The 12,728-nt window shown below is 38.5% G+C and overlaps 1 protein-coding gene across 1 annotated transcript in view; it reads left to right on the top strand.

Moving 5' to 3' along the window:
• The window catches only part of LOC115412242 (neurexophilin-2-like), a 63,572-nt gene extending 54,790 nt beyond the window's left edge, over positions 1 to 8,782 (top strand). Inside the window, exon 3 of the mRNA XM_030124631.1 lies at positions 7,209 to 8,782. Coding sequence (XP_029980491.1) covers positions 7,209 to 7,955 — 747 coding nt within the window. The 3' untranslated portion in view covers positions 7,956 to 8,782. The remainder of the gene's footprint in view (positions 1 to 7,208) is intronic.
• Positions 8,783 to 12,728: the final 3,946 nt, after the last annotated feature.

Raw genomic sequence — 12,728 nt, 5'->3', positions numbered from 1 at the left:
TATTTTACAGATGTTTCCTGTATTTTTCAGATACAGGAAAATATCAATAAAATGACAAAAACAGACTGTGATTTTACATGTCAAATTGAAAATAACATGAAAAAACTGTAAATGTGAATAACCATAAAATTTAAATTTTTTTAAAAGAATTTTTTAAATTTTTTCACAGAAAAATACAATTCAAATACATTTGCAAATGTATCATACTTTCACAAATATTTCTTTTCTATTTATGAGATTAAACTGTTAATTTAAAGTTTAATACTGTAAAAAAAAAATAAATGAAATGAGATAAAATTACGGACAATTAACGGTAACAGAAGTATTTGTTCTGTCAGTTGAACCAGACTTGTTTGTTCATTGACAAATATCTTGTGTAATTACAGGAGGTTTCACAACAAAAATGTTGAATAAATGTATTTTTGTGAATGTAGAACATGTATAAGCACTGATAAACTGTCCAAATACAGTTTTTATCAGTGGATTGGACAACTGAGTCTGACTGAAAATTATATTTATATATATATATATATATATAGGGAATTGGATTGTTTTTTACATGAAAATTTTCTTTATTAAACATTAAAAAGTAAAAAAAAAAAGAAAAAAAAAAGAAGCAAAATCTCATGTAAAGTTACGGCAAAAAACTATATTTGAATTATGGAAAATTACTGTATTTTTATGAGATGGTTATTTTCCATTATTTAACAGTACTTTTTCGGCACCCCTGCTGCCAGAATATTACTGTTTTTTTACTTCTTTTTTTTTTTTTTTTTTTTTTTACAGTGTATAAGTCAGTTATCAGTTATATCTTTCTTCTGTAAGTCACAGGTGTTAAACATGTGGTCCAGGGCCCAAATCCAGCCCACCAAACGGTCCAGTCCGGCCCCTGGGATGAATTTGTGGAATGCAAAAATTACACTGAAGATATTAACAATCAAGGATGTTCAAATCATTTTAGGTCGTTTCAGTCTAAAGTGGATCAGACCAGTCAAATACTATCAGAATAACCTAGAAATAATGAAAACTGGAAATCTGTCTCTTTATTTTAGTGTAAAAAAAGTAAAATTACACAAAAATGTTTACATTTACAAACTAGCCTTTTACAAAAAAATGTGAATATCTGAAATGTCTTAAGAGAAGTCTGTGGAATTTTAATAATATTCTGTTATTTAATATTTTGTGTATTTGTAGATCCACTGTGATCTGTACGTTAGAATGAACATGTATAAATGATAAACTAAGGCAGGGTTCTCAAACTCCTGTTCTTTCAGGTTCCACATTCAGTCTGATCTGATCTGCAGTGGGCCGGACCAGTCAAATAATACCATAATAACCTATACATAATGACAACTCCACATTTTTATATGTGTTTTAGTGCAAAAAACCCCACATTTAATTATGGAAATACTTACTTTTAGAAGCTATTCAAACAAAAAATATGTAAATAACCTGAAAAAACTGAAATTTCTTCATAAAAATTAGTGTAATTTTCTCAGTCTTCTTCCTCCACTTCTCATTAGTCCATGTGCATTCTGGATCAGATCTCCAAAGACACTAAACACTGAGGAACAGGAAGAAAAGAGTTCAAACTGGACTGAATTTAATACAGACATTTCAGGTTGGACACATTTGTTCAGGTTAGTCACAGTTTATTGGTACAGGAGAGTTTGGAAATATTTTCAGAATTTAATGTGATTTTTTGCACTAAAACAAAGACAGAAATTTGCAGTTGTCATTATTTACAGACATAATGTAAAAATTTTTTTCACATCAAACCAAGAAGAAAATATGGAATCATTCTTTTTTGTAGGATATTTCATTTTAGATCACATTGGTCTGTATGTGGAACCGCAACGAAAATTAATCTGTGGAATTTTTGCGCTCTATAAATTCATCCCAGGGGTCGGATCAGAACCTTTGGGGGGGACGCATTTGGGCCCCGAGACACATGTGACGCCCCTGAACTAAGGCTTAATATTGTTCACATTGCACTTATTTTACTAAAGACTTTTCAGGTTGTTCATATTTGATCATGTTAGGTTCAAGTACAATTCGTAGGTGTAAACATTTTCATTATGGAATCGACTTTTTTCACTCTAAAGTTCTTATCCTATTGTTTATATTATTTTCCTGGTCCGGCCCACTGTAGATCAGATTGGTCTGAATGTGGAACTGAACTAACAGGAGTTTGACGCTCCTGCTATAAGTGATACTTAAATGTTGTAAACAGTTCCATAAAATACAGTTCTGAAGTTAAAAAATGAGCCTGTTTGATAAATAATAGATGAATTTGACACTGATGTTGACTTTGGCTGGACGTGGACCTGCAGTGGAACCTGATGAAACGACAGGATGTGATGAGGAACGTCCCAGCGTCGCCTCATTCATCCATGTTTACTGAATGCAACTGTCTTAATTAAGCATCGTTCGAGCTGATAGATGGGACAGTCTGTCCGTGGGAAAAACATTGATTTCACATTATGGTCCAAGGATCTGTGATAGCTACGTGGAGGTGTTCCCACTGTAGAAGAGCCCTTATTCTGTTCAGACCAGGGTTCTAAACTCCTGTTCTTTCAGGTTCCACATTCAGTCTGATCTGATCTGCAGTGGACCCAACCAGGAAAAGAAGAACAGAAGAACCCAGAAAGAATGACAACTGCACATTTATGTCTGTGTTTGAGTGAAAGAAAACCCAATAAAGTATGAAAATACTTACTTTTATAAACTATCCAAACAAAACAGATGTGAATAACATGAAAAAACGGACATTTCTTCATAAAAATCAGTGTAATGTTCTCAGTCTTCTTCCTCCACTTCTCATTAGTCCATGTGCATTCTGGATCAGATCTCCAAAGACACTAAACACTGAGGAACAGGAAGAAAAGAGTTCAAACTGGACTGAATTTAATACAGACATTTCAGGTTGTTCATGTTTGTTCAGGTTAGTCACATTTTATTGGTACAGGAGAGTTTGGAAATGGAAAGAGTTTCACAATTTAATGCGATTTTTTGCACTAAAACAAAGACAAACATTTGAAGTTGTTAATTCAAGATTTTTTTATTTTTTTTTTGGCTTAATTCAAGATTTTTTTGCTACACCTAAGGCTTTTTCTTTGTTGTTGCGTAATTGAAGATTTTTTTTTTTTTACTTAATTGAAGATTTTTTTTTTTTTTTTTTGGCTTAATTCAACATTTTTTCCTTAATTCAAGCAGAAAATATTTCAAATTGGGCTGAATTTTCTTTAGACATTTCAGGTTGTTGATATTTGTTCAGGTTATTCACATTTTATTGGTACAGGAGAGTTTGGAAATGGAAATATTCTCATAATTTAATGTTATTTTTTTGCTCTAAAACAAAGACAAAAATTTGAAGTTGTTAATTCAAGATTTTTGGCTTAATTAAAGATTTTTATTTATTTTTTATTTTTTTTTGCTGAATTACAGATTTTTTGCTACATCTAAGACTTTTTTTTTTTTTTTTTTTTGCTTAATTCAAGATTTTTTTTTTTTTTTTTTTTTGCTTAATTCAAGATTTTTTTATTTTTTTTTTGGCTTACTTCAAGATTTTTTTTTTACTTAATTGAAGAATTTTTTTTTTTTTTTTTTTTGCTTAATTCAACATTTTTTCCTTATAATTCAAGCAGAAAATAGTTCAAATTGTGCTTAATTTTCTTCAGACATTTCAGGTTGGTCTTATTTGTTCAGGTTATTCACATTTTATTGGTACAGGAGAGTTTGGAAATGGAAATATTTTCATAATTTAATGTTATTTTTTGCACTAAAACAAAGACAAACATTTGCAGTTGTCATTATTTACAGACATAATGTATTATTTTTTCCATCAAACCCAGTAGTAAATCTGCAGTGGTTCTTCTGTGTGGGTTCTTCTGCTGTTCTTATTGGACTGTAGATCAGATTGGTCTGGATGTGGAACCCACACTAACATGAGTTCCACAGCCTGGACTGTGGAGTTTAGACACTTTGTAAATTCATCCCAGGGGTGGGACTGGAACCTTTGGGGGGGGACGCATGTGTGACAGCCCTGGTTTATCTGAGCATGTGCAGTGGGAAGCCTTATATAAATGTGATGGAGTAACGCAGTGACAAAACAAACGGTGGCAGACAGACCCAGTTTGTTAGCTTTGTACACATGTGCCTGAGTTGGGCTTACAGCTAAATTCTAATTAGTCTGAAGTAGCGCAGCAGCAGCTCAGTGGAAACTCAAACAGCCGCTGCTCGCTGCTTTCAACATCTGCTTCTCTCAGTGATCCCTACAACCGGGCCCGGGGAAAGCCGGCACTACTAATTACTAATAAAAGTAGCTAAGCTCATTGCCGTGAATTATTAAAGCTTTATCTGAAGTGGACCAGGAATGGCTCCTGAAGCTAAAAGGCTTTGAGGTACAAGGAAGGATCACAGTTCGCTGCTCTGTCTGGATTAGCACTTAGCATCGACTTTAGCACAGCACAAGTCTGTTCTACTGTTGGGAACCATTAGCAGCCAAAGTTCGGACGGATAGGGGAGCTAATAATAGCTCAGCTGATCTGAGACCAGCTCACAAGTTAAATCTGGGGGATTTTCATTGTCATGTAATCTGACAAGTCGTCCTGAAATATTAAAAGCTTAATGCAAATATTGTACGAGCCTGGTTCATCAGTGCGTTTTACTGATGATTGAACTGGTGTTTTTGGGGTTTTATTTTCCTGTTTCGTCTTTGGTGATGTCCGTGTCTGTCTGTGGTGTCACTGAATGTATTTATGAGTTTAAATCATTTTCTGTTGTAAGTTTCTACTGTGTTATTGAAGCTCCTTTACAGGTTTAGTTTAGAAAACGACAGTAGTTCCTCATGGCGCTAGTTCAAACACACTACAGTTCTACTTCTGGACAAATGGAGTTTGTAAAACTACGGCTGGAAACAAGGTTATTATCATTAACGAAAACTGACAAAATAATGAAAACTAGAGTTGAAAAAACATTTTCGTTAACTGAAATAAATAGAAACTGTTATTAAAAGAAAAAAACGATAACTAACTGAAACTGTATTGTGTGTTTACAAAACTAACTGAAACAGATACAAATTATGGATAAAATTCCCTCATTTTTGTCTTTGTCAATGTCGGATTGATACGAGTTCTATTTATTTTGCTCGAGCAATTTTAGCTGCTGTCACCATCCGACACTTTTTGCTCCGTCACTTGTGTTCACTTGTGGTTTCCAGTCGTCTTCTGGTCCCCACTCTACCTGGAAACATGGAGACTAAAGCAGCAGAGTCCTGTCTGGGATTGATTTGAATAGGAGCACAGAGAAGAAGAGAAAAGAGACCACTGAACTACAACTGAACTACAACTGAACTACAACTGAACTACAACTAAACTACAACTGAACTAAAACTGAACTAAAACTAAACTACAACTGAACTACAACTGAACTACAACTAAACTAAACTAAACTAAAACTAAGCATTTACAAATAAATAAAAATTAATAAAAACTAGCAAACCTGCTCTACAAACGAATTAAAACGAACTGAATTAGAGAAAAAAAGTCAAAACTAAATAAAACTAAACAATAATGAAAAATCCAAAACTATTAGAACTTTTTGCGTTTCCATTACGAAAAAGGACCTGGATTCTGGTACCTGGTACTAGTTTTTTGGTATCACCTCCACTGAGGTTCCAAGCGATACTAAACTGTGACGTATAAACACTGCAGACCACTGATTGGTCAGACAGTTTTCTCTGTGCCCCGCCCTTTTACAAAAAACAGATGCGTTAGTGGACAGTAAATCTGTGGGTACATGAATCCACATGATAACAGCCCAAACCTCCACCAGGGTCAGTCCAGGAGGGTCAGTCTGTGGTGGACGATGTAAAAATTCAGACGAGACAACACGCACCAAGCGAGTTTTCAGCAACTCTGAGCAGACAACATGGAAGTAACGCACTGCATCACTATGACGACCAGGTACTGTAGAGTCAGTAGTATCCTGGAATGGAAACGGTCTGCAGGAATATCGAGCCGAGCCGAGTCGAGCCGGTTCCACGCAGTGGAAACGCGGCATTAGACCACATTGGGAAGGTCCGAACCACTGCAGACCATCAGCACCAACTAGGTCTGCAGGTTTGGAGATGCTTGGACTCTGTGGTCTCAACATCATCATGTGATGTTTGTCAGAGTCAGTCAGATCCTTACGCTGCCTGTTAGAACCATTGTATGTGCTTCAGTTCAAAATTCATATTTATATTTGATTTCTTATTAATAATTTATGTACATTATATGAATGTTGAGTAATAATAGCATCAGTCTTGACATCATTATGGGATGCAATCCTTTTGGCTGTAAGATTATAAAAATGTGAAGAAGGAGAAGTGGAACCAGAAGCCTGGAGCCCAGGAGCATCGCAGTCTTTTGACCGTCATGTAATTTAATTTAGAAATTCATCTTTTGTTTGTATCAATGTAAGTTTGAAGTAAAGACCACCAGCAGAACAGTTGGATTCCACAGCCTTTGTTTACTGATATGTGTCGTGTACAGAAGAACTCCGAGGTTCAGAGTTCTACGCCGCACTCACACTGTTCATTCGACAGCTTCCAACACGTCGACTTCAGCTGCACATGATTTTGGCAGATGACTGGTCAGGAAATGGAAAAAATATTTGATGCCAAACTGAACTGTAATCCTCGTTCCTTTTGCTGGGGTTAACTGACCCTGGTGTTGACAACAAATACCACTAAAAACTCTGTGGAACGCTGACTTTTGGTGCCAGAAAATGTTTGCTTGTAAACTGGATCTCAGATCGGATTCCCACCTGGACACTACGGCAGAAGACAGTTTTTAGTTCTGTTTCCTCGACTATCTCACATGTCGATTCCACCGTAAGGATGACGTCTTACTAAAGACTTGGGAACTTTTTCTGACCTGTGTGGGACTGGAAGCGTCGACAGCTGTTCAAAGGGCATTTGTATTTTGAAATGAAAACATAATTTTTATGGGCCAATTTTTGTTTGTGTCTGGTTGTTCTGTTGGTATGTTCTTTGTTTTGTTTATTGTCATTTTGTGAGTGTGTGTGTGAGTGTGTGTGTGTGTGTGTTAAAAGCAAAAATGACAATAAATATAATTCTGAAAAAAAAACCCAAACAAACTGTAAAGTAATATTTCCAACTTCACTAAATGCACCTTTTCTGTTCTCCTTTGCTTTCTTTCAAGGTCACGTGCAGGAAACCACACGGAGCAGCTACGGAACTCATCGAATGGGGGGAAAGTGATAACGAACAGAAGCTCTCTCCCACGGGAGCAAGTCCACGGATTCTCAACCCTCTGCGCTTGTTTGCGAAGGGCTCCCCCGGGTTCAAGAGCAACATGAGGGAAATGGCATATTTACAGAACATGGAGGACTTTTGGGACTGGTTATCCAACCAGACAGATGTTCAGGGTGCACAAGCCAGAACTAAACGCAGGCCCATCGTCAAGACCGGCAAGTTCAAAAAGATGTTCGGGTGGGGGGACTTCCATTCCAACATCAAGACTGTCAAACTCAACCTCCTGATCACAGGGAAAATCGTGGACCACGGAAACGGAACGTTCAGCGTTTACTTCCGTCACAATTCCACGGGCCTGGGCAACGTGTCGGTCAGCCTGGTGCCGCCGTCCAAGGTAGTGGAGTTTGAGATGGCCCAGCAGTCCACGCTGGAGACCAAAGACACCAAATCGTTCAACTGTCGCATCGAGTACGAGAAGACGGACCGAAACAAGAAGACGGCCCTGTGCAGCTTCGATCCGTCCAAGGTGTGTTACCAGGAGCAGACGCAGAGCCACGTGTCCTGGCTCTGCTCCAAACCCTTCAAAGTCATCTGCATCTACATCGCCTTTTACAGCGTGGACTATAAACTGGTGCAGAAGGTTTGCCCCGACTACAACTACCACAGTGACACACCCTACTCCTCCACCGGGTGACTCGGCCGTCGCTAGCCACCGTCAACCTTTTGTTTTCTTTTCAAACAGAGCGTAAACGTCAACCTCTAAGCCCCCGGTCCCTAAATACCTAAAGAACCAGACGCCGGGATGAAAAATACGAGGGATTCTGTGCGTCGTCAGAAAACTTCTCCTGCAGACAAGTGTACAGCGACGGTTCGGTGTCCAGGGACTCGGTTTTAGGGGTTGACTTGGGATTCAGAGCTGGCTACCAACCCTGGGTGACTCCTCCCCCCTCACCACAGCACATGTTCCCTGTAAACCACTGGTAATTAGTATGTTGTCCAGATGTTTCCTTCAAGGCTAGACCATAGGCGGTTGGCGGTGCGTAGCTGCACTCGTGTTCCAGCGCCGCATCGATCCCAACGCTGTCGACGCTTCCCTCACCTCAGTAACACGCGCTCTTATGGGACGAGATAAGAAAAGCCTTTGAATCCTGATAATAATTACAATATGAAGACATTTGAATATTTGATCCGCGGGGCAGAAAATGAGCTCGTTCCCATTTGTATCATCGCTACACTTTGACAGATGAGTGGGAATTATCTCGGAGCTAACGCTAACGTCCATTTGTACTTGTTACCAGAACACAGGCAGGACAGTGTCTATTATTTCAAATTAGTTTGATCAATAGGTGTTTTTTTCAAACGGCTCTGAATAATTAATAAGGCCTTACAATCTGTCCTTTATCTGGTTTATATTTCTCTTTTCAGGCCTACAGCTCTGGAATAAATTGAATTGATTGACTGAAACTAATATTAAGTGGCCATGACAAAATAAATTGCTGAAACCGATCTAATCCAGCAGTCGTCTAAATGCAGGCTGAGAGCCGCCGTAAATCATGCCGTTCCAAACGCTGTTCATCCATGTGTGATCCCACTGCTGTTGGATTCTTCTGCTCCTTAACCCTTTCATGCATGAATTATGAGAACCTTAGTCCAGATTTTTTTTTTCTTGAGTGTTTTTATTCTTCCTTTGGCATGAAAAAAAAAAAAAAACAATGTGATGGAGTTTATTTTTTTCATTTAGTTCCAAAAATGTTCACTCAGGTACACCATGCATTTAAGGTTTGAAGCAAAGAAACATTTATATATAAAACCCAAGAGCAGAAAGTAATATGGAAACATTCATTCATTCATTCATTTTCTGAACCTGCTGTATCCTCACTAGGGTCACAGGGGCGGAGCCTATCCCAGCTGCATAGGGGCGAAGGCGGGGTTCACCCTGGACATGTGACCAGTTCATCACAGACTGAACATACAGAGACAAACACACTGTCACATTCACATCTATGGGGGATTTAGATGAACACATGAACCTATCAGAGCATGTGTTTGGATGGTGGGAGGAGCCAGAGGACCAGAGAGAACCCACGCAGACATGAGGAGAACATGTCAACTCCACACAAAAAGGCCCCCCCCCCCATGGACTAAAGGCCCCACCCCCATGGACTGGTGTTGGAATGGAACCCAGGACCTTCTGTCTGAGGCTCCAGGTCTATCCTCTGCACTGCCCGATACGGAAACAATGAAATTAAAACATTTTTAATGCAGCTAATCTGATGTTTTCTCACATTTTAACATATTCTAATACTAGTTATTATTCACTTCAAGGAGATAATATGCAAAAAAAAAAAAAAAAAAAAAAAATTGTTTGAAAATTAACCCAAAAACAAAACATTTCACCTTTTCATGCACAGTGGTCAGTCCAGTGGTCAGTCCAGTGGTCACTCCAGTGGTCAGTTCTTCTGCAGCTGTTCTCTTGTATATTCACTGGTTTTATTGTTTTAGTTCCATATCAGCCGACACAGTGGAAGTTTATGTACCATCCCATAATACACTGCAGTTCATAGCATTACTATAACTTTGCTGTTGTAGATAAACCTGATCTGCAGGAACATGACTGAGTGTAAATCAATTGCTTATTATTGTTATTAGATTGTAATTAACAGGGTTTTTTTAAACAAAAGTTTTATTTTTTTTTTTTTTTGCATATTATCTCCATGAAGTGAGTAATAACTAGTATTAGAGTATGAAAAAATATGAGAAAACATCAGATGAGCTGCATTAAAAATGTTTTTATTTCAGTTTTCACAGTTTGTCAGTAAATACATGTTTCTTTGCTTCTAATATTAAACACACGGGGTCCAGCTGAGGGGACGTTTTTGCAACTCCATGAAAAATAGGTTCAGAAGTAAATTTTCTTCAGGCATGTTTTTTTTTTTCACGCCTAAAGAGGAATAAAAACACTCAGGAAAAAAAAATCTTGAATAAGGTTCTCATAACTCTTTCATGAAAGGGTTAATTACAGTCTAACAATTAACAACTGATTTCCACTCAAACATGCCAGTGCAGATCTGGTTTATCTAGAACAGTACAGCTACAGTAATGGTCTGAATGTCAGTGTATTATTATGGGATGGTGCAGGAGTGTCCACTGTGTTGGCTGATCTGGAACTAAAACAGCAAAACCCATGAATATATCGATGGCCAAAAAACAAAACCTCCTATGTGCAGATGTTTAGATTTGGACTTTTCCCACTAACCCCATCGTACCCAGTATGTACTGTTAACATGTAACATAGAAAGAGAGTCTGAGAACTGTAGAATATGCCTGGATACCTTTAACAAAGACCATACTATAATAAAACTAAAGGGTTTTTTGTTTCCTGAAAAAGGGAGTTTTTCAGATAGGAGGTTTTGTGTTCTGGTCATCGACATGGGAGATCAGCTGTAGGATGACCGTCCACTGGAGTGACCACTGGGCATGAAAGGGTTAAATGCGTTGGTTTGCAGCTGCAGTCGTCATAAGGTATGTGCGTGTTAAAGCGCTCTGAAGTCCAACATCTGTGTTTGCAGGATGCACTTTGAGGCATCAGCCTGCCGAGCGGCCCCGCAGTGGATTAATGTGTCAGGGGATGGGGGGGGCGGGGTGGGGGGGCGGGGGGATAATTGCAGGACAGGTGGATTTAGTGAGTCTGGCAGACAATTATCAGCACTTTGTCATGGTTCTGCCACCAGCCCTGACATTACCTGTCTTTAATAGGCTTTAATTAGCCTGGGAAATTTCATTTACCTAAGACCAGGAGTGAGGAATCCAAAAGCGAAAAAAAAAAAAGAAGAAGAAGAAAAAAAGGCGAAAGTACAGAATCCGTCTGGAATCTTAATGAGAAATGGGACTAAATTTCCAAATGTCAGACATGTCCCCATTGTACAGCAGGCTTAAGTTGACTGACTTTAGTGTAAAAGTGGATAAGATCCAGTCTTCTAAATGGTGTCATGTGCTTCGACTTAGCGATCAAAGCCCATTTTAGATTCTGTTCAAAACCACACATTCAGTACCATAAGGCGTGTTATTGTCTATCTCCAGGTTTTTGAGGCTAGTGCATGTGCCACCGATCACACCAACCCACGGAACATGGTGTCAGTGTTCCTTCATGTCTTTGCCCATCAGCTGTAAATGATAATATAACCTGAAACACCAGAGGAGACCAGGTGTACGATAAGGACAGACCTGGGCCTGAGTTCATCTGTGTTCCTGTTTTAGTTCCGCTCCTTCGTGCAGATGCTGTGTATTAATGTGTAACTCAGTACTTCAGACCTAAACGTGTTTACTTCACAGGAAACCATGTCAATTTAATCTGTTTTTTGTTTTTTTTCCAGAAAACTATATCAATAAGTATGCTCTTCCTTATTTTTGGTGTTTGTTCTGCGATCTCATGTAGATAAATGTCATATGAATTGCTTCTACTCACAGTTGGTTTGGTTTCTTTCCCTGTTTCCTGCTTGCTTGTTTTAACTGTTCCCCTGTTAAACAAAAAAACACACACACCTAAGGAGTGAGACGGCCGCTGTGTGCATAGTGTACGTACACATGTTCACCTTGGAATATTTGTTTTCATAGGGGGTTCCTTCTGTTCAGATTCAACTGTAAAGGTGGTTTTAGGTTTGGATTGCATTAAACTGATTTGAACTGGGCTGCGGCCGTGTTGTCGTACTGAGTCGAGTCGATTATTCGTCAGTTTGATGCTCCTCAGCTGCTGCCCACCACAGCACAGACTCTTCCTGGGGTCATAGACAACAGAAAAACAAAGCAGCACAATTTCCCACAACTCACCCAACAAACAGGACGGGCATGCACTCAACACAACAACACACAAACCAACAACAAACACACAATACAAAACTACTACAGTAACAACAACAACAACAACAACAACAGAAAAAAAGAATAAATAAATAAACCAAAATACAGAAAACAGCTCCACAACAAACAAAAGAAAAACAAACTGTCCAGACCACAAATGTCAAACATGCATCCTGGGGGCCACATCTGCCCCTCCGCCCGCCCCTGCCAAAAGTTCTGTTCCGGCCCTGCAGGATGAAAGTGCATAACTGAACCTGAACAGTCCAGGTTGAACAAATCCTTTTGGTTCAGGTTCCACATACAGACCAATGGGATCTACAGTCAAAAGAACAACACAATAAACCAGAAAGAATGACAAACACACATTTACTGTGAACAATTATGTGGAAAAAATTTAAGTGAAAAAAATCACATTATACTGAAAATATTTACATTTACAAAACTATTCTTTCACAATAAAATGCAAATAAATCCATAAATAAAAGCACAGATGAACAACCTGAACTGTGCAGTTTGAACAATATTCTGTCTGTTCCCAAATGTTTATGGAACACTGTGTGGAAATGCACATGTAGAAATAAGAAGTCCAGGCAGAACAGTGTTCAAACTG

This window comes from Sphaeramia orbicularis, chromosome 21, assembly GCF_902148855.1.
Source record: "Sphaeramia orbicularis chromosome 21, fSphaOr1.1, whole genome shotgun sequence".
NCBI lineage: Eukaryota > Metazoa > Chordata > Actinopteri > Kurtiformes > Apogonidae > Sphaeramia > Sphaeramia orbicularis.
This window is presented reverse-complemented; position numbering and strand designations above follow the sequence as displayed.